We start from the raw sequence: 23,271 nt of genomic DNA, 5'->3' as shown, positions 1-23,271 counted from the left end.
GCAAATATTTTATTGCAGCTTATCAAACCCTACCTGTGATGCTGCATTAATTTTCATTTTAAGTACTCATGCACACAGGGCTTAAAACATCACTTTTACAGGCATTTGGTGTTTTTTTTTTTTTTATTTTATTTGTTTTTTTCAGCATGTAAACATCTCTGTGTCCATGCACACATAGGTGTTTACAGGCTTTTGATCAGAAACAATGCTTGATCTTCATAAATGTGCTTAAACTTTAGACGTATTTAGCATTTGATCGTCCATACCAGTGGCTAGAATGAATGAATATTCTGCCAAATGGAATCCATAAACCCTCAAATGCTTGACGTGCTTAAACGTGTGCAATATGTGGCTTTAAAGTGGTTGTAAACCCTTACAACCAACTTTGACCTACAGTTAAGCCTAGATTAAGGCTTACCTGTAGGTCCAAGAAATATCTTCTAAACCTATACGGTTTAGGAGATATTTACCTGAAGACAGCCACCCCTGTTTACCTGTAGACAGCGGCGCACTGGGCAGGCCGCAGATCGCGGCGATATGCCGCGAGTGTCGGCTCCCGTGCGCATGCGCGGGAGTGACATCATCACGGCTCCGGCGAATCACAGCACCGGAGCCGCGAGACCCGGAAGTCGCTCCGGGATCCATGGCAGCGGCGAAGAGGAAGACGGAGGACCGCTTCGGGGGCTTCGTTCTCAGGTAAGTTATTCATAATGAGCTACTGCACTGTGTGGCTTTTCCATTAGTTTGGAGGCCAACATTTTCTAGTAAGCTGCCATCCTTTTTACTTAAGGTGTTTCACACGGAGGGCCTGGGGAAGCTGGCTTTATCCTTTTTTATATATCTCTATTTTCCATTTTCCACTCTTTACTTGCTGGATTTGATTGGGACATTAGATCATTAGACATCTCTAATCCCTTTTTTCCACATTGACTTTTTTTAAATTGATTATTTATGGACTTTGTTTTTGGCTTATTATTATTAATGCTCATTCCTTTTTGAATCTTGTTCATATATGGTTGATAGCGCTACACATTTTATATTATTTGTTTGGTTGTGTCTATTGACCTGTGCTAGCAGCTATTTTTTCAATTTTCTGATATTTTTATTGATTTAGTGCAAATATTTCCTTTATTTTTATAATATGTGGCTTTAGGATTATTTTTTTAAGCAGCTTGTTCCTGCCAGGAGTAAAAAAACATTCAGGGGAGAAAATCATATGCCGTGTGCATGAAGCCTTTGGCTTTCTTTTATTTTCACCTGGTGATCCTGCTAGTAAGTCTGTTGTGTTTCAGCAGAGCAAGCTGTCCTGATGTAGCAGTTAGAGGTTTGGGGTGAACTGTTTAACACACACGGGTGCTTACAGTGGTCAGCTTTTATTCATTTATGTAAAACTTTTATCCCAAAAGAAAACAACTGTTGCTGTAACTGCAGTTTCAATCCGTTAGTGTATCTAAATCTGCTAGTGCATCTAGCATTACACTTCCCCCAGACTGACAATGCTGCTGTCCAAAGGTGTCTCTGTTGCTCCTTCATCCAGTGTGTAGGCACCCTAATACTGGAGGTGTGTTACTGGCCAGATCACAATGTGAATACAGAAGGAAAAAGCCTAAAAATAAAAAAAAACAAATGCAGCCACCACATTTATGGATTGGTAAGCTGTAATATATTACATTTTTGGTTGCTTTAAGCCAATTGGGTTCCTTATTACAAAGTATCACACTAAATGCAACCATGTTGCCTTTTGACTAGGGAGTGCTGTTCCCTAAATGGACCCCGTAATGTTACTGCAGGAAAACTCAAACCTGTTCATAGCCATAAAGAACTGGAATGCACACTTTGCACTTTTGCACACTTGCACATATTGTCAAAAAAGTGGAGCTTGTAATTTTTGCTATATACATACCAAAAGCCTTTATATACAAGTTTAGACTAAAGCCATATTGTGTAATTTTGTTTTCCTTATGAATGACACTATTGTTTGAACTATTGGGGAATGTGTTCTTTCATTCATCAGAGAGTATGAAAGTGATGTGCCAATTTCAAAGTGTCAGTATGCGCTGCGCGGATCTGTATTAAACAAAGGAGTTGGAGGTAGGTCTGTTTCTTATACACTGAATTTGAATGTAAGTAAGGAGACCACTTTAAATGGACTCAAAATGGATTTTAACCATTGAGGATATAAGGGTGCGATCAAGGTGGCTAAGATAGAACATGAAAGACACATAAGCGGAGAAGGAGAGTAAAAAAAAAAAATCCCAAGAAATTCTTTAACCACTTCCCACCCGGCCAATGTACATATACGGTCGGGTGGGAGCCGCCTCCTTCTGACTGGACGTTCAGGAATGTCCTTCAGAAGGAGGGGGATCACGCACTTGCCCGCGCAGCGGCGCGATCCCGATGTGCTCCTGTCACCCGGACACGGCGCATCTCGGATCGGCAGGAGGGCTCTGTGATTGGCCCTCCTGATCACATGACGGCCGTGTCCACTCACGGCCGTCATGTGATGTAAACAAACAGCCGGTTGCTAGGCAATTAGCTCTCCTCTCCTCACACGGAAGTAGTCACTGAGGAGAGGAGAGCAGATCGCTGCAGCCGGCTGGTGATCGAGTATGAGCTGTTTTTACAGCTTTTTACTAACTGATCACCAGTCTAGTATAAACCTACAGTGTAAACACACGTCCCCAAAACACACATGTTCCCAAATAATAAAAAGACATGTCCCCAAATAAAAAAACACATGTCCCCCACATATGTCCCACTAAAATCACATGTTCCAATGATTATCTGCACACATATGTACGTGATCACCTGCACACATATGTACATGATCATTTGCGTACATATGTCTGTGATCACACAAACCAATTATTATACACTTAACTGAATTTTTTTTTACCAAAAACATGTAGCAGAATACATTTTGGCTTAAATTTATGACAAAATTAGATTTTATTGGATTTCTTTTAAAATAGAAAAAAGAAAATATTCTTTTTTTTTTCCAAATTTCCGCTTTTTTTGCGCTTATATCGCAAAAAATAAAAAACTGAGTCGTGAATAAATACCACCAAAATAAAACTCTATTTGTGCGAACAAAATGATAAAAATTTCATTTGGGTACAGTGTAGCATGACCGCGCAATTGTCATTGAAAGTGCGAGAGCGATGAAAGCTGAAAATTGGGCTGGGAAGGAAGGGGGCGAAAGTGCCCTGTATTGTAGTGGTTAAGTACATAAATAGTAAAAAAGGGTCAGATCATATTGGTCCCATAAAGAATGATGAAGGGAATCTGGTTACGAAGGATGGAGAGATGGCGAAGATATTTAATTTCTTCTTCTCCTTAGTCTTCACAAGGTAATCTGGGGGCTTCAACAACCAAAACTGCAATGTTTATCGTCATGACATGTCACAGGAAGCACCCTCATGGCTAAGAAAGCACAGAATTAGAAATAGACTTGAAAAAATTTACATTACTAAGTCACCGGGACCAGATGGCTTGCACCCAAGGAATGATACCAGCTGATTGGAGAAAAGCCAATGTAACACCAATATTTAAAAAAGGGGCAAGATGCATCCCTGGGAATTACAGACCAGTTAGTCTAACATCAATTGTTTGCAAGCTCTTGGAGGGGATAAGGGACTATATACCAGATTTTAGTAATGACAACGGTATCATTAGCAGTAATCAGCATGGATTCATTTAGAATCGTTCTTGCCAAACCAATCTATTAACCACCTATGAGGAGGTGAGTTGCCATCTAGATAAAGGAAGTTCTGTAGACATGGTGTATCTGGATTTTGCAAAAGCATTTGATACAATTCCCCGTAAATTTACTGTACAAAGTAAGGTCTGTTTGCATGGACCATAGGGTGAGTACATGGATTAAAAACTGGCTACAGGGGCAGGTTCAGAGGGTAGTGATAAATGGTGCGGGGTGGAAAGTAGGGTCCCCCAGGGTTCTGTCCTGGGACCAGTCCTACATAATTTATTCATAAATGACCTGGAGGATGGGATAAACAGCTCAATCTCTGTATTTGTGGATGATACTAAGCTAAGCAGGGCCATAACTTCTCCACAGGATGATTTTGGGCAAAAAATTTTTTTATTGGATATATTTTATAGCAGAAAGTAAAAAATACTGTTTTTGTTTCAAAATTTCCTTTTTTTGTCTATATAGCAAAGAAAAAGAAAACGGTGTTGATCAAATAACACCTAAAGAAATCACCATTTCTGTGACAAAATAATAAAAATGTTGTTTGGGTTCAGCCTATGACCCTGCAATTACCAGTTAAAGTGGTGCAGTGCTAAATAGCAAAAAAATGGCCTGATCATGAAGTAGTAAAATCTTTCCCGGAGCTGAGGTGGTTAAGACAAAAATGGGTGTAAAACAGAAGGTTTTACTCACCCATCTCCCTCCCTTACTTGCTGGAATCAGTGAGCATAGCTTTAGCACTTCCTGGTAGTGTTAAAGCTTGCCCACCCCTTCTTTCCTCTGGCACAGTGAGGCAGTCCATCATAGTGATGGGTTAATATGAATGTATGGAGTGGGGAGGAAGGGCAGGGCAATATGGACAAGCTTTGCTGGAAAGAAGAGTTGTAACCTCCATATATTCTCACAACAGATTGTTTTTTATACATATGTAAAATGAAAGTAAATGTACTATGTTTGATTTTGTCAGTATTGTTAAAGGAAAAAATGTAGTTTTTGGTCTTGTAACACGAGATAGTCTCGAACTTTGCACTGCTTCCAGAAATTCCAGTAATCAATAAGCCATTCCACAGAATGAGTCTGTCCAATAGTAAACCCTTCTTCCATATTTAAACTGTTTTATTAAAGACTTGTCTATCAGTTCCCGAAAGCTCCAGCAATGACACTGGTGTAACGCACAAAAAAAAAAGCACAACCAAATGTACATAGCCTGATAAGTGCACCAGTGATGAGAACAATACATGGGCTGGCATTACTGGCCTTTGCTTCTGCAAATGTAATTGCTTGGCTGTTTTGATGTTTCAGCTTCAACATGTCTTAGTCACTGACTGAGTATAAAGATAAAAAAAATCTATAACTTTCTGCATGCCTGTCTTTGTTCTGTAGCTCAGAAATATTTAGGCCAGAAGTAGCTAGGTAACTAGCTATTTCAAATATAGGGAAACGGTGACGGCCTGTATTTTTATCTTGACAGATAACTTTACTTGGTCATTTTAGATTGACTGACTACTTTCAATTTAACCTATCAAATTTCTGCTATTTCTTTTTTCAAGCATTTTTATTTTAATATTACCCGCTTGTTTCTTTAAAGCGGTTGTATACCCGCTGATGTGTGTTTTTTTTTTTTTTTGCCACCTGCAAAGGAAAAGGCATAATGCACTGCATACTAGCTCATTATGAAATACTTGGCTTTGCATGCGCGCAGGAGATTTCATCCCGGCAGGGTCCGGCGCCTGCTGGGCTTTCAGCCGAGAATTCACTGTGCGCATGCACCGCTGCAGTCAGCGGCACATTGCGAGGGGAATATCTCCTAAACCATACTGGTTTAGGAGATTTTTTTTACCTACAGGTAAGCCTTATTATAGGCTTTCCTGTAGGTAAAAGTAAAAAAATTGACTATACAACCACTTTAAAGTCATTGTAAAGGGAATGATATTATTATTATTATTTTTTTTTTTTTAAATAATAAACTAGGAATCTAGGATGGAAAAGGACCTGGGGGTCCTAGTAGATGATAGGCTCAGCAATGCCAAGCTACTGCTAGCAAAGCAAACCGAATATCGACATGCATTAAAAAGGTGATCAACTCCAGAGATAAAATGATAATTCTCCCCCTCTACAAGACTCTGGTCCGGCCGCACCTGGAATATGCTGTCCAGTTCTGGGCACCAGTCCTCAGGAAGGATGTACTGGAAATAGAGCGAGTACAAAAAAGGGCAACAAAGCTAATAAAGGGCCTGGAGGATATTAGTTATGAGGAAAGGTTGAGAGCACTGAACTTATTTTCTCTGGAGAAGAGACACTTGAGAAGGGATATGATTTCAATTTACAAATGGGTAAGAAAAAAACTGCGCTAATAGCAAAATGGAAAAATAGAGAACAAGCTGCAACTTATGTTATACAACATCAAACAAATAGGTAAAAAAGATTAAAAAAAAGTTGCGCTAAATAAATTGACCTGTGGAATGAAAATTAAAATATAAATTACCCACAATAAAATGTATATGTGTGTACATAAATGCAAACCAATGCATAAACTGCTCACACAGCTCGAACACGATTATAAATCTCCATAGAATGAAGAAAGGGCTCATATAGTGTAAAACCTTTTACAATTTATTACGTTTAACCACTTAAGCCTCAGACCAATTTGCAGCCAAAGAACCAGGCCCTTTTTGCGATTTGGCACTGCGTTGCTTTAACTGACGTGGCTCCCAAACAAAATTGGCGTCATTTTTTCCCCACAAATAGAGCTTTCTTTTGGTGGTATTTGATCACCTCTGCGTTTTTTTAAATTTTTTTATTTTGCACTATAAACAAAAATAGTGCGACAATTTTGAAAAAAATGCAATATTTTTGACTGTTTGCTATAATAAATATCCCCCAAAAATATATATAAAAAAATTTTTTTTCCTCAATTTAGCCCGATACGTATTCTTCTACATATTTTTGGTAAAAAAAATTGCAATTAGCGATATTGATTGGTTTGTGCAAAAGTTATAGCGTTTACAAAATAGGAATCGTTTTATAGCATTTTTATTAATATATTTTTTTTACTAGTAATGGCGGTGATCAGCGATTTTTATTGTGACTGCGACATTATGGTGGACACATCTGACATTTTTGACACAATTTTGGGACCTTTGTCATTTAAATGCACTGATCCTGTGTAAATGACACTGGCAGTGAAGGAGTTAACCACTAGGGGGCGAGGAGGGGTTATGTATGACGTTATGTGTTTTTTTTTTTATTGTAGGGGGCGTGGCCTGGCATGTGACGTCACTGATCGTCTTTCCCTATATCAGGGAACAGACGATCGGTGACAGCCACAGTAGGAAGCACGGGGAGAGGTTTGAGTAACACAGACTTCTCCTCGTTCTTCAGCTCTGTGACCCGATCGCGGGACACCAGCGGCCGCTGGTCCCGCGGCCACGGTGCTCAGGACCGGGTCGGGAGCGCGGCGGCGTGCTCCCGACCCACAGCTGGGCACTTAAAGAGCAACGTACAGGTACATGATTGTGCCTAGCCATGCCATTCTGCCGACGTACATCGGCGTGAGGCGGTCCTTAAGTGGTTAAGGAAAGACAAATGAACACTTACATTCACGTGCATTAAAAATCGCGTCTAAAAAGATTAAGCCAGCTGGCTCACAATAACTGCCCGCAGCTTCTGGGACTGGCGTTGCGGCGACGCACTGATGTCCCGGAAGCTACGGGCAGTTATTGTGAGCCAGCCGGCTTAATCTTTTTAGACGCGATTTTTAATGGACGTGAATGTAAGTGTTCATTTGTCTTTCCTTAAACATGTAATTGTAAAAAGTTTTACACTTTATGAGCCCTTTCTTCATTCTATGGAGATTCATAATCGTGTTCGAGCTGTGTGAGGACCAGTACTGTAGAAGTGAAGCAAGTTAGTGTCTGCATACCAATCCTCGGCTGAGCTGACGACTATCTGCGCTCTGTGGTCCCCTGTAATAAGCGACCATAGTGACCCGAGGTTAAGGAGTCCAATGTCTGCATAGAGATCCCGGGCTGGGGTATCAGCCATATGTGCTCTGTGGTCCCCTATAATAAGGGATCGTAGCGCTGCTGTAAGTGGCAGTGTTTGCTGTGGTGGAGGTATTCCCATTTCTTCATGTTTTTCCTGTGTTTTTTTTTGTTTGATGTCACTGGGGATGAATTATTAACCCTCTGCACTGACTTTTATCATTAATAAGTTTGAACTATCTTTAGCTCCATTGAGTCATCATTTCACATTTGGACTCATTTTTTTATATAGTAATTTTTTCATTATGAATTATTACTGACTTTGTGCCATTGGTTTGCGTTTTCATTGATGTTATACACATACTAATTTATTCATTTTTTGTCACTTCATCACATTTTTGAGTCTTTAGATCAATTCACTGGTTACTTTGTGCATTTTTAGTGGCAGTTTATGCATTGGTTTGCATTTATGTGCACACATTGAACGACCAAACATTGAGTGTTTCCACATTAGCAAGCATTCTGCATGATGCTACAACTTCACGTGTATAGGAGTCTAGTGTTGAGAAATCTTCCGCAGCCTCCTCCAACACTGCCTCTGGGTCCTCCTCATTTATTTTTCTTGTATTTTCCTCTTCTAGGCCAGGCATATCAGGATCCATCTCAGGTAAAGACAGGGGAGCTGGGAAATAGGCTTGGCTTTGGATACAGAGACCGGTGTTCATATCTGGTCCTCCTCAGATGCAAGGGAAGCATCGTCACTCTAAGACTGAATGTTCTGCAGGCCTTTGGCAAGGCGAATGTTCACCTGAGGTTTATTACATAGTTACATAGTAGATGAGGCCGAAAAAAGACACAAGTCCATCAAGTCCAATCTATGTGTGTGATTATATGTCAGTATTACATTGTATATCCCTGTATTCTGCTGTGGGCAAAGGCCTCTGCATTGTCGCACTTGATTCTTCTCCATCTCGCCATATCCCTTTGGGGTTCCTTGTTCGTGAACAAATAGAATTGACAATCTGTGACGATTGGGTCACTCCAGAAAAGATTTTCCCCCCTCATAAAATTAGTTCTAAACTCTATCCAGTGGAAAAAGAGTTTGCTAAGTAATGGTCTGTTTCAGAAGTTGACCTTGCCATTGTAGTCTTAACCACTTCAGCCCCGGAAGGATTTACCCCCTTCCTGACCAGAGCACTTTTTGCGATTTGCACTGTCGCTTTAACTGACAATTGCGCGGTAATGTGATGTTGTACCCAAACAAAATTGATTTCCTTTTTTCCCCACAAAGAGCTTTCTTTTGGTGGTATTTGATCACCTCTGCGTTTTTTATTTTTTGCACTATAAACAAAAAGCATAAATTTTGAAAAAAAAACATTATATAATAAATATCCCCAAAAAATACATAAAAAAAAATTTTTTTGCGCAGTTTAGGTGGATACGTATTCTTCGACATATTTTTGGTTAAAAAAAAATTGCAATAAGTGTTTGGTTTGCGCAAAAGTTATAGCATCTAGAAAATAGGGGATAGATTTATGCCGTTTTTATTCATTTTTTTTTTTTTTTACTGGTAATAGCGATCAGCGATATTTATCGTGACTGCGACATTATGGTGGACACATTGGACAATTTTTAAACATTTTTGGGGCCATTGGCATTAATACAGCGATCAATGCTATAAAATTGCATTGATTGCTGTAAAAATGTCACTGGCAGTGAAGGGGTTAACCACTAGGGGGCGAGGGGGGGTTAAGTGTGTCCTGGGGGTGTGTTTCTAACTATCTGGGGGATGCGCTAGCAGTGACATGACACTGATCGCTGCTTCCGATGACAGGGAACAGACGATCAGTGTCCTGTCACTAGGCAGAACGGGGAGATGCTGTGTTTACATCGGCATCTCCCCATTCTTCAGCTCCGTGACACGATCGCTGATATCTGCGGTCACGGATCTTGTGGCAGGCACACAGTGGGAAATTCAAAGAAATGTACAGGTACGTTACTTTGCCCAGCTGTGCCATTCTGCCGATGTAGATATACAGGCAGCGGTCGGTCACTTTACCAATTGAAGATGTTCCTTCATTCAAACTACAGATACAGTGCCTTGCGAAAGTATTCGGCCCCCTTGAACTTTTCAAACTTTTGCCACATTTCAGGCTTCAAACATAAAGATATAAAATTTTAATTTTTTGTGAAGAATCGCCAACAAGTGGGACACAATTGTGAAGTGGAATGAAATCTATTGAATATTTTAAACTTTTTTAGCAAATAAAAAACTGAAAAGTGGTGCGTGCAAAATTATTCGGCCCCTTTACTTTCAGTGCAGCAAACTCACTCCAGAAGTTCAGCGAGGATCTCTGAATGATCCAATGTTGTCCTAAATGACTGATGGTGATAAATAGAATCCACCTGTGTGTAATAAAGTCTCTGTATAAATGCACCTGCTCTGTGATAGTCTCAGGGTTCTGTTGAAAGCGCAGAGAGCATCATGAAGACCAAGGAGCACACCAGGCAGGTCCGTAATACTGTTGTGGAGAAGTTTAAAGCCGGATTTGGATACAAAAAGATTTCCCAAGCTTTAAACATCCCAAGGAGCACTGTGCAAGCGATCATTTTGAAATGGAAGGAGTATCAGACCACTGCAAATCTACCAAGACCTGGCCGTCCCTCTAAACTTTCAGCTCAGACAAGGAGAAGACTGATCAGTGATGCAGCCAAGAGGCCCATGATCACTCTGGATGAACTGCAGAGAACTACAGCTGAGGTGGGAGAGTCTGTACATAGGACAACAATCAGTCGTACACTGCACAAATCTGACCTTTATGGAAGAGTGGCAAGAAGAAAGCCATTTCTCAAAGATATCCATAAAAATTCTCGTCTAAAGTTTGCCACAAGCCACCTGGGAGACACACCAAACATGTGGAAGAAGGTGCTCTGGTCAGATGAAACCAAAATCGAACTTTTTGCACACAATGCAAAATGATATGTTTGGCGTAAAAGCAACACAGCTCATCACCCTCAACACACCATCCCCACTGTCAAACATGGTGGTGGCAGCATCATGGTTTGGGCCTGCTTTTCTTCAGCAGGGACAGGGAAGATGGTTAAAATTGAGGGGAAGCTGGATGCAGCCAAATACAGGACCATTCTGGATGAAAACCTGTTGGAGTCTGCAAAAGACCTGAAACTGGGACGGAGATTTATCTTCCAACAAGACAATGATCCCAAACATACAGTAAAATCTACAAAGGAATGGTTCACAAATAAACATATCCAGGTGTTAGAATGGCCAAGTCAAAGTCCATACCTGAATCCAATCGAGAATCTGTGGAAAGAGCTGAAAACTGCTGTTCACAAACGCTCTCCATCCAACCTCACTGAGCTCGAGCTGTTTTGCAAGGAAGAATGGGCAAGAATTTCAGTCTCTCGATGTGCAAAACTGATAGAGACATACCCCAAGCGACTTGCAGCTGTAATCGCAGCAAAAGGTGGCTCTACAAAGTATTAACGCAAGGGGGCCGAATAATTTTGCACGCCCCACTTTTCATTTTTTTTATTAGTTAAAAAAGTTTCAAAAATACAATAGATTTCGCACTTCACAATTGTATGCCACTTGTTGGTGATTCTTCACAAAAATAAAAATTTTATATCTTTGTTTGAAGCCTGAAATGTGGCAAAAGGTTGAAAAGTTCAAAGGGGCCGAATACTTTCGCAAGGCACTGTAGGTAATTTGAGATACTCTTAAAGACAGTCTTTACACTAGAAGGCACAGCTTCTGTCTGTCAAACTGCAGCTAACTGGACAGCGGCGGCCCATCCATTGAGGTGCACGGGCGCCCCCCCCCCCCCCCCCATCCATGCAGGACGCCGGATGAATGAATTATAATGGCGGAGGTTTTTTTTTAAGCACCTGAATGTAGAGACAGAGGCTCTAATAGGCTTCAAAATATGGTGGGCTCGGAGAGCACTGCGAACAAAGCCCACCCAGTTGTGTGACAATAGCAAATGAATGAAATTAATGAATTCACAATTTTCACACTGAATCTCCTCCCCGCCAATCAGGAAGCGAGTCTGAGACCCCTTACCCGATTGGCAAAAAGCAGTGTTTCGATTGGCCATCGAGGAGGAGGGAGGAGATGGAAGCCTCCGAGCAAGGGAGGGGGAAGTTGTCCTTGGTGCCTGCCGCCCGTGATGCCTACGGAGGAGAAAGTCGCCTGTGATGCCCGCGGAGGAGGGAAGGGGAAGCCGCCCAAGATGCCTGCCATAGCTGGGGTAACTGCTCTGGACCCACCTGCCACCACTGTAACTGGACTAGGGCAATGAATAACCAACACGATCCTGTATTCCAGGCCTATTACGTAACTGAACAAACACAGCAAATGCTTTCTGCTTTACTCTTTTGTTTGGATGCCCTAGAACAGTGATGGCGAACCTTGGCACCCCAGATGTTTTGGAACTACATTTCCTACGATGCTCATGCACTCTGCAGTGTAATTGAGCATCATGGGAAATGTAATTCCAAAACATCTGGAGTGCCGAGGTTCGCCATCACTGCTCTTGAACATGTAATACCACAAATTTCCAGAATGGCTCTTGTCCCCATTCAAATGCACAGAATCTTGTGACTCAAATTCTGGACAGCGAAAGTTGCCTATAAAAGACTCCTCGCATGTATACCCTTTGAAGGACATCTTTTTGGGGAGGCACTTGGCAAATTTAGAAAAGATGTCACAGGAGAAAGTTCTGCTTGCAAGTGACAGATCCCAAAACTCCCCTCCTTAGTAGCATCTACCTCTTCATAACATAGAACACCTTATTGCTTTACCCAGGCTTTAACTTCAAAGTCTAAGTTCAACCATTTCTTTTGGCTCAGGACTTGGGTCACAAAGTCCACTAAGTCTTCCACAAAGCCCTCTTCCCAATGAAGGGGCGCCCTCACAACTAAGAACTGGTGGATGTCTGTTAGTTTGCCTCTCACAGATGGCCCAGACCTGTGGATTTAAACATGGTTTTAAAGGGGTACAAAACAGAGTTTAAAATTGTATCCCCTTAGCACTTGTTTCCTCTCAAATCAAGAAAGCTGTCCAAGGACAGTCAGATTTGCAGAATCAAACAAAAATACTCAAGCGCAAAAATGGATATTGTGATCAAACCACAAAAAAAAAGAAAAGAAAAAAGTGCCCTAATTATCAAAAACTATTAAATTATCCAGAAAAGACTATAACATATGTTGTGCTTTCTTTGATATTCCCACAACAGATAGTGCTAAGTGCTAAAATATCACAAAAAACTGAAGATCATCTATATTAGGAAATATGAGAACAAGGAGGGGACACGTCTCCCTAAAATATTTCACTCCTCTTATAAATGTGATTGCAAACACTTAAAATAATAGTCAGATGAAAGTGCAATGTGCAAAAAAATTATTTTTTATAAATGTATATGAAGGGAATAAATCAGCACCCTAAAACCAACACAAATTCATATGAAATAGTATCCAAAATATTTAGGGCAGTTCATGAATGCCAAAAAAAAAACAAATATGCAATTTGTCAAATAAAATAAATGAATAGGATTAAATAAATTTGATGGTGCAAATCAGCACAACCACTGTGCCAGAAGAATGATCAATGTGGATTCATTAAATATAATACAAATACTAATCATCCGGTAAAAGTCTGTATCAAAGAAACGTTATTGTATATACGGATTAAATATTGTATAAAGTGTACTTATCCAGTGAGGTCCACACTAAAGGGGTAACCCATCCTGGGCACATAAGGAGCTTCAGATTAATGAGGATACCACAGGGAAGATCGCCACACTTATCCTCCAACTTCAGGGAGAGGAGACTGACAGTGCACAAGTGAGTTTGGCAGCGCAGCAGCTGCAAACTCATGCGGTGGTCTGACCATTCATTGATCTAATGCGCGCTCATATCCTTACACATGTGAGTGGCTCTTTATGCTGATCCTACTGTTCTTGATTAGCAATTTTGCGCAATGATTTCTTTCTTCCTTTCTTTAAATTAAATATTTTATCCGGAGCGGAGGAAGCTGGAATATCTTTTTTTGGCTCACCTTTTACTGAAGTAGGAGTATAAGTGTGGCGATCTTCCCTGTGATATCCTCATTAATCTGAAGCTCCTTATGTGCCCAGGACGGGTTACTCCTCTCTAGTGTGGACCTCACAATATTTAATCCGTATATACAATAACTTTTTTAATGCAGACTTTTACCAGATGATTAGTATTTGTATTATAATTAATCCACATTGATCATTCATCTGGCACAGTGGTTGTGCTGCTTTGCACCATCAATTTATTTAATCCTATTAATTTATTTTATTTGACAAATTAATTGGTTGGTTTTAGGGTGCTGATTATTTATTCGCTTCATATAGATTTATAAAAACATTTTTTTTTTGCACATTACACTTTGACCTGAATATTATTTTAAGTGTTTGCAATCACATTTATAAGAGGAGTGAAATATTTTAGGGAGGCGTGTCCCCTCCTTGTTCTCATATTCCAGATTTGCAGAATGCCCCAAACCCTCCCTTGTCACAGGGCATAGTTGTACCAATATCCCTGCAAGACAGGTTTAAAGGCTTCTATTCAAACTTGTTCCCAAAGCCCAAGAGGGTCCATCCTATTCCGGATCTAAAACCCCTCAACAGATGCCCTCAAATTCCAAAATTTTGCTTAGAATCCACAAAGGTTAAATTACTGCCTCTCTGAGACCAGAATACCGTGCATTTATAGGCATTTAAGATGACTACCTACATATTCACATTTGTCCACCTCATAAGTGTTTTCTGCACTTTGCAGTGGCAGGCAGCCATTTCCAGTTTCACATTGCTTTTTTACCTGCCTTCTACTCCAGAGTATTCACAAAGGTCCTAGAACCTCCTCTTACTCTTCTCAAAACTCAGGGCATTCAGATCACAGGTTAAGTGTTTGACCTTCTTCTGAAGGGTTCCTTTCCCTTCCAGCTGTATGAAAAATTTCCACAGGACAATTCAGATGTGCCAGGCTTTTGGTTGGGTGATCAATTTCCAAAAATGTGCTTGCCAACCTTCTCTTTGCCTAGAGCACTTGGATCTGGTCCTGGTCACCTTCCAAGCAAAGTTTTTCCTACCAGAAAAGAAAATTCTATCTTTGAGTTAACACTCAAGGACCCAGATAGCAAGCAATTGTGCTGCAAGTTTAACAATGACTTGCCAAGCTATTGTTAGACTTGTCAGGCTTCACAAGTTTGCACAATTGCAGCAAGTCTGAATTGCATGACTCCAGATCAACTTTCTTTACAAACATTCTGCAAGTTCTGGTTCAGTTATATTGTGCAATAGTCATCCCACCTCAGGGTTCACTGACTGGATTTTCATGCTGTTGACTTGCAGAGCTCTTGTTGTAGACCCACCACTGCAACTTTGCTCTTGCTAGAGACCTGCCACACAAATTTGCTTCACATTGGGAAAGTGCCCACTAGAATTAGTGCTTGAAGTGCTCTGCAAGTGTACAATTTACCAGTGAAAATGTGCAGCAAGTTAACAGACTTGCAATTCAACACTGCACAAATGTGTGAGATTCTCCATGAGAGTACTAGGACTCATGGTAGCCTCCTTCAAAGCTGTACCATTTGCCCAATTTAATTTGAGACTTCTCCAATACAACATCTTATCTACCTTTTTGAGGCTGTATCATTCACCATATTTAACTTGAAACCTCTCCAACATGACATCTTGTCTACCTGGAACAGGCATGCTCCTTCTCTAGACCTGCCAATGCTCCTATCTAGTCAAAGAAGGAACCCCCTAACTTTGTGGATCTCCAGTCCTGCCTTATTAGGGAAGTCCTTCCTTCCTTATCACTGGAAAGTAATACCACATGTCAGTTTTTCAGGCTGAGGAGTGTTCCAGTTCCTTCGCGGTCCAGGGAACATGGTGATCGGTGGAAGACGAGCTGCCCATCAGCCTTCCTGGAGCTCAGAGCAAAAAGCGAGGCTGTGTAACACGCGACCTCTCTTTTACAAGGACACCCAATATAAGGGATACCAAGTGCAGGTATACAGCAACCGCTATGGTGACCAGTTCATTGTAGCTGTACTTGGGAAACAGAAATCGGACTGTGTAGGATTAAAGTAAGATTTAGTAATAGTTAACTCAAACCCATACCAACACCAGTAAATGTAGCACAGATGAAGTTGTACATTAACTAAAGACCAAGTGACAAAATACCAAATAAGCAACCTAAATATAACACAATATGTAAGAAATGGGGAACATGGATAAACTGGGTAAGACAGGAGCTGGAAGGAAATTGATAAGGATGGAGCCCAGATCAGAGATCCAGAACAGGTGAGACGGATTACTGTGAGACACCTGCTGGTGGCCACTGGAACTACACCCTTCTGCTCTGGGAACCATAGTGCCACCAACAGGTGATCCAGTGCCTGACACCTAATCACAGAACAGCTATTGCCACAGCTGTGGTCTACATCAGCCATCAAGGGGGCACCAGGAGTCATGCAGCCTTGAAGGAAGCCACATAGATAATCTCATTAACTGTGACTCATTGTCCAGCAATCTCTGTAGTCCACATACGAGGAGTGGAAAACGGATTAACTTAGCTGCCATTGCCTGGATCAAGGGGATTGTGTCCTTCACCCATAGAATTTCAACCTGATAAGTCAGAAATAAGGGATCAGGGCATCTATATTCAACAACAAACTACTTCTGTTTGTGGCCAGGACCAAGGATTTCCTAGACCTGACATCTGAGAAGACCGTGATTCTGATCCAAACTGGCACAGGACCTGATACTCAGACTACTAGGAGATGACCCCTGACCTCTTCCCAACAAGCTAGACCTGCTGTCTCATGGCCATCTGTTCCATCCCGCTTCTCAGTCTCTGTCTTTACCAGCATGGCTGTTGAAGCCTAGGTCGTAAAAGGCAGTAGGGGTCTCTTATTCTGCCATTCACACTTTGCTAAAATCATAAAAAGTATCTTCCAGAAAGATCTGCTATCGTGCCTGTAAATACTTATGTCCAGTGCTTCTATCCCAGCGATTACTCTGTGGCTCCCACAGACCTCTGGCTTCGCTCTCCCATGGGAAAACTTTTATTCAAGGTGTACCTCACCTCAATCCTTCTTTGCAACAGCATCCTGTGCTTCCTTGGGATTTCAGCTTGGTTCTCTCTGCCCTGCAGAAAACAACCCTTTGAATCCCTTAGAGATATCTCCTCAGATGGCCTCTCCTCCATAGTAGCCTTTTTGGTTGTGATCATGTCTGTCAGACATGTCTGAGTTGGTGGCTCTCTCTTGTAAGGAGCTGTTCTGCATTCATCAGTGACAAGGTAGTCTTATGCCCAAGGCAATCCCTTTCCAAGATTGTATCAGTCTTCCGCACAGTGAAGACATAATCCTACCATGCTTATGCCCTGCTACAAAGCACCCGAAGGAAATTGCTCTCCATTGCCTAGATGTAGTCAGAGCCATAAACATCTCCCTCAAAACAGCCTCCATCTGGAAAGCAGATTCACAATTTTGTCTTGTTTTTGGGATCTGCCAGGGGACATCCAGGTTCCATGTCTATCCTCACACAATGGATAAGACATCTGATCGATAGAGCTTACACTCTCAAGGACAAACCTTCTCCTGCACTTTTACAAAAAAAAAATTTCTGTCGGGTAACATGGACAAATTCAATGGGTACGTGTCATATGCATAAAGTGATGATACATTCAAGATATGACTGACCTTTCAAGCTTATAAATGCACTCACATACACATTATCCAGCCTTGAATGTTGGGGCCTTTATCACCCATATTGGAAGTCTGTTCCAATCCCTGCAAACTAAGAGGGCATGTGTTATTATTTAGTGCATAGGGTTAGAGCATGGGGGTAGGGTTGTGCCCTTTTAGTTAGTTGTAAGAAAAACTTCACATAGAAAACAGGTAGGACTCTTAGGCATCAGGATTATATGGGAAAAGGGAATGTGAGAATAAAGAATCCAGGGGCATGGGGTAAGTGTAGGGTAAGTAGAGATAGTCACATATAGTAAGGTAGCGGGTCAATGTGGTAGGGGGTCTCACAGAAAAGTACATCTCCATCCCATCCCTCTACTTACCTGGGCCAGATAATTGATGGATCAGATTGTGTTTGGCAAGAGTTCATGATCTGTTTGTGCTCTACATTAGTTTTGTTGTGCATCCAGCATGCTCATATGCATCGTATTGCCGGGCCTAGAGGCGATTCAGTTCGCATTGTGCGATATACAAGTATTTCATTCATTCATTTAATTATTGACTGATTCAAAGATATGCCCGCATGGGGAATTCTTTAGGTTGAGTGATTTCAGATGAGGTGTATTTTTTATGGAACCTATGTTTTAAAAAATAAAATAAAAAAATGGTGGGCTAGGGGTTGGGCATGTTGCCAAAAGTCCTCCTCCTACACTTTTACAGTTGTGCTCAAAAGTTTGCATACCCTGGCAGAAATCGTGACATATTGATATTGAATATATGACTGATCGTGCCAGAAAACTGTCTTTTATTTAATGATAGTGATCATATGAAGCCATTTATTATCACATAGTTGTTTGGCTCCTTTTTAAAATCCTGATTATAACAGAAATCGCCCAACTGGCAATGATCAAAAGTTTACATACCCTGCAATATTTGGCCTTGGTACAGACACAAAAGGTGACACACACAGGTTAAAATTGCAATTAAAGGTTTATTGCCCACATCTGTGGCTTTTTAACCACTTCACACCCGGGCCAATTGACATTTCTCTCCTACATGTAAAATTCATCATTTTTGTTGCTAGAAAATTACATAGAACCCCCAAACATTATATATTTTTTTTTTTAGCAAAGACCCTAGAGAATACAATGGCGGTTGTTGCAACTTTTTATCTCGCAAGGTAATTTTTCAAACACATTTTTTTTTTCAGAAAAAAAAAAGTTTCATGCTTTAAAAAAAAAACAGTGAAGTTAGCACACTTTTTTTGCATAATGTGAAAAATTAACATACGCAGAGTAAATGGATACCCAACATGTCACGCTTCACAATTGCACGCGCTCGTGGAATGGCGCCAAAGTTTGGTACTTAAAAATCCCCATAGGCGACATTTTAAATTTGTTTACTGGTTACATGTTTTGAGTTACAGAGGAGGTCTAGGGCTAGAATTATTGCTCTTGCTCTAACGTTTGCGGCAATACCTCACATGTGTGGTTTGAATACAGTTTTCATATGTGGGTGGGACTTGCGTATTCCCTTGTAATAGGAATATGGCATGATCGGACCTCTTTACAGTGACCCCACATCTCACCTCTAGGCTGGGAAGCCTAGAATCAAAAGAAAAGACACGATCACAGCTTCCCAGCCGAGGCGGCGCTGTTTTTTTAAATCTAGAGGCTGGGAGTGATGTCATAAAATCATGCCCGGCCTCCGTACGATCATAGAGACTCCGGCGACCATCTGGTCCGCCGGAAATCTCTATGATCACCATCCAGGGCCGGCGGATCCTGTGTCTCACCGATGGAAGCAATGAGTCGGTAGAAGCACCGGAGGGAGGCGGGAGGCGTCCTCTCCCGTTGCCCTGTAAGAACAGCCACTATGATCATTCTTTTGGTGTAGGGAATCGCCGGGTGAAAAAGCCGATATCTGAATGATATCTGTAGCTACAGGCATCATTCAGATATAACCCTGGAAAGTCCAGGGTGGCCCTCCGGCGCAAAGTGGTTAAATTGCAATTAGTGTCTGTGTATAAATAGTCAATTAACTTGTTGGCTCTCATGTGGATGCACTGAGCCTGCTAGATACTGAGCCATGGGGAGCAGAAAAAAACTGTCAAAAGACCTGCATAACAAGGTAATGGAACTTTATAAAGATGGAAAAGAATTTAAACAGATATCCGAAGCCTTGAATATGCCAGTCAGTTTAATCACTTGCATAGTTACATAGTTAGGAGTTTGAATGTTCTCCCTGTGCCTGCGTGGGTTTCCTCCGGGTACTCCAGTTTCCCCCCACACTCAAAAGACATGCAGGTAGGCTAATTGGCTTCTGTCCAAAATTGACCCTAGTATATGAATGGGGACCTTGGATTGTGGGCTCCTTGAGGGTAGGGACCTATGTGAGTGTGCAATGTACAGGGATAGGGACAATTGTAGATATTCAGTCAGGTTGAACTGGATGGACTGGTGTCTTTATTCAACCTTGCTAACTATGTAGCTCTGTAAAAAGCCACAGATGTGGGAAATTAACCTAAATTGCCATTTTAACGTGTGTGTTTCACCTTGTGTCTTTATCAAGACCAAACATTCCAGGGTATATAAACTTTTGACGAGGGCCATTTGGGTGATATCTGTTATGATTTAAAAAGGAGCCAAACAACTGTGTGACAATAAATGTCTTCATAGGACCAATATCATTAAATAAAATGTGTTTTTTTGGTATGATTATTCATTTATTGCGTGGGTATTTCCCAGTGTCTGTGAATACTCAACCTGAGTCCTGTACTGTATTAGGATAAGAGGAATTGTCTTACCTGTAAATTCCATATCTTTGAGTACAGTACAGGACGTAGGCCCTCTCCCTGCCATTCCCTGGTTACTCTACATTGCTTGCTACAAAACTGAGGACTCAGAGTGGGGTATGGGTTCCTAGGGGAGGAGCCCAGTGGGCATGTCCTCCAAAACCTTTTCAGTGTCTAATCACCTTACAGCGTAACTTTACCCTTAACAACTGGATTGAAAAGTAATGTTCTGTAGTAAGGAACATAAATTCCACATTAATAATTGTGCTACAAAAATTATCATGTGCTATAAATTGCCTGCAGCATTGCTCCGGTTTCTTCTTGCCGGAAGCAGACATATTGCTGAAGTCCAAAGCCCCATAGCAGCAGTAAATGTTTAGGCTGTCAGCAGATCAGCCTCTAGTGGCTCTTATTTAAGACTCAGTGCTAAAAAACAGAGTAACTGAGCATGTGCAGAGAAGGGTGAGATAGTGTATTACTGGATTTTAGGCAGCATAGTCACTTATTCTTAATGTTTTAGATCACTACCTGCAAAAAAGGGGCCAGCCTGAAGTGATCTATCAGGACTTAATTTTCTGACTAAAGTTCCACTTTAGGGCTATAACCCAGGGTCTTTGAATACTCGGCCTGTGTCCTGTACTGTGTACTCCAGGATGTGGAATTTACAGGAAAGGAAAAATTCCTTCTTTTAGATAGAAAAGGGAAGAATTAGACTCGCTGTCAAGATTTTATTGCCATCTGTGTCCCCACTGGGGGTATTCATGGTCCCCAAAACAGAACACAAGGGTGACATCCTAAGATTCTGAGTTGTCACCAGAGCAATAAATGAGAAAAAACATAATCCTATAGGAAAGCTTCTTTTTTAACCGGGTAATTCTGTTCACTTTGGATAGATTTTTTTTTTTAGTTTTATGTTGTGTCTTAAGGACAAGGAAATTTAAGCTAAACAGCAAAAATAACTTGATATGGGCTTGATCATTCCCTACTTTCACATTTTTGACAACTATTCTTTATCTGCTTAGTGTACTCGTTCTAGAATATGTTATTTCACTGGATATGTAAAGTGCAGTACAAACTGTTAGTGCTATATAAATCCTGTATAATCTGATTCTAAAAATGCAGATACCACTTTAGTGTCTTAATGTGTGCCCGTTAACTGTGTTTCTGGCATGTTTTATAGATGTAGCTGGACCCAAGAAGAGCTCCTCTCAGGACAGTATCTGCACCTGCAATAAAGATCAATACTCTTGCAGACTTCACACGTCCCCTTGTTCTAACCAGGAGGATCAGCAATCTCTTGGTCTGCACAATGAATCAATCAGCCTTGACTCACACCAGTCAGAACTACCTTCATTACCTGATGCAAAAAAGCAAGACCATCCTTTGGAAGAATTAAACATGGCTGAGTTACCTCTTCATAGCTTTTTGTCAAGGCAATCATTTTTTTGCACTGGTTCTTATTCTTCTTAAACATTTATTTCTTAACTTCTACTTTAAAGTTGCCTTGAACTTATTTTTTCTAGCAGAAGAAAGCTTTTACCATTCCTTCTCTCATTATCGGCTGTTGGGTTATAGATGCTTAATTGTATCAACTCAGGAAGACATAACCAACAATACCAGAAAATCTGGAGGCTTTATAATTTTAAGTATTCATTAAAATATGTGCCGGAAATGGCTTGGTTTAAGCAACTGGTAACGCTGTTTAATTTAGTTATAAAGTTTCTTTACTCACATTTAACACTGCTAGCACACAAACATCTTGAGATTGCACAAAAATTTGATCTGCTTTAACTGGTCAAACTCACTGGGTGAATCGCCACATATTGCCACTAATTAGTGTTATGCAGCAAAAGCTGTCATAATCTTAAACTATTAAGGTCAGTAATAGTAAGTTTTGATTGAATTTAGCCTAAAAATATCCACAAATGCCTGCACTGTCATAAAAATGTATTAAACGCATTTTCATATCTAAAGTACAACTATAGCCTTGAGGAAAAGGCTATGTTGCAAATCAGGTGTGTTTGGAAGGTAGGCACTGCTTTTCCTTTTTTATAATTACGTTTAAAGTATTTTGGAAGGGTGATATTAAGGCACACCTCCCTATCAGGTAAACGCCGGTTCCATACTGTTCAGCTTTCCTCCTTTTGTTGTAATAAGGATCGGTTGTGGAAGAGTTTGGTAATGCTTGCAATGATCTTCTGAGGTCACATTGAATTCTTTCAACAGCTAAAGTGCAGACAGTGTGGTGTGTTGTTAGATCAATAAATCTTTTGTTTGACATACCTCCTTTGATATTTACTTTCAGCTGTATTTTTAAACATGTATACTTGTACATTTTGGAGTTGAATTTTATTTGGTTTTGTAAAACCAACATCAATAAAGGAAAACATGAGTCATTTCTTTGAATTGTTAAAATCTTGTTTAGTAGAAGTATACAGTCAGGATCATATTACATTTTAATGCCTTTGAGGAGAGTTGATTAAACTGCATTTCATTTATAATTTTTCCTTTAGTTTTAGATAGCATGTGGAAGAGTCAGATTCACTATGTGAACGGGCCACGTTAAATGGACAGCTGCCGCACAGTAAAACTGCAGTGAGGCTTCCCTTTGATCTTGAATATAAGGTCATAAGGTGGTTTAATTGAACTATGGCGATATTGGTGGGAGAATTTGGTCCCTGGGATTCACCAAATTGTTACCAAACACTATTTGATAATTGAGGATGGGAAACTGTTTTCGAAAACGTTTGTACATAATAGCCATATCCTTTTGAAGTACATTTGCTTGAGTCCTAAGCAATTTATTTGCCTTATTCCCTATTATAATTGTGCATTTTTTGTACTGCTGTATCCTTTTTTTCTTGAAAAATAATTATTGTAAAAGAAAACCATAGTGGGATTACTGTGTGACCGCTGTTCATTCCGGCTGCAGTGAGCTGACGCACGTCACACAGCTTCCTTTTTTCTTTCATACAAACTTTATTTGAAGTGCACAAAAGTAGCTCTTCATTAAAGTTGCTGTACAGTGCTGCAGTGCTGA

The 23,271-nt window shown here is 40.6% G+C and overlaps 1 protein-coding gene across 6 annotated transcripts in view; it reads left to right on the top strand.

Moving 5' to 3' along the window:
- The window catches only part of MIER2 (MIER family member 2), a 101,531-nt gene extending 78,904 nt beyond the window's left edge, over positions 1 to 22,627 (top strand). For 4 of the 6 annotated variants that reach the window (XM_077475608.1, XM_077475606.1, XM_077475607.1 and 1 more), the window contains 2 exons: positions 2,015 to 2,091; positions 21,412 to 22,627. In XM_077475608.1, the coding sequence (XP_077331734.1) occupies positions 2,015 to 2,091; positions 21,412 to 21,701 (367 nt within the window). In that variant the 3' untranslated portion in view covers positions 21,702 to 22,627. Of the gene's footprint in view, positions 1 to 2,014; positions 2,092 to 11,750; positions 11,961 to 21,411 lie in introns of all 6 variants that reach the window. The other 2 variants (XR_013272199.1, XM_077475610.1) reach the window with 2 other exon arrangements.
- The last annotated feature ends 644 nt before the right edge of the window (positions 22,628 to 23,271 follow it).

The sequence above is a fragment of the Lithobates pipiens genome, unplaced genomic scaffold (genome assembly GCF_037356315.1).
Source record: "Lithobates pipiens isolate NorthernLeopardFrog02 unplaced genomic scaffold, aLitPip1_a1.2 Scaffold_13, whole genome shotgun sequence".
Lineage (NCBI taxonomy): Eukaryota > Metazoa > Chordata > Amphibia > Anura > Ranidae > Lithobates > Lithobates pipiens.
Note: the sequence above shows the minus strand (reverse complement) of the source record. Positions and strands in the feature narration are given on the sequence as shown.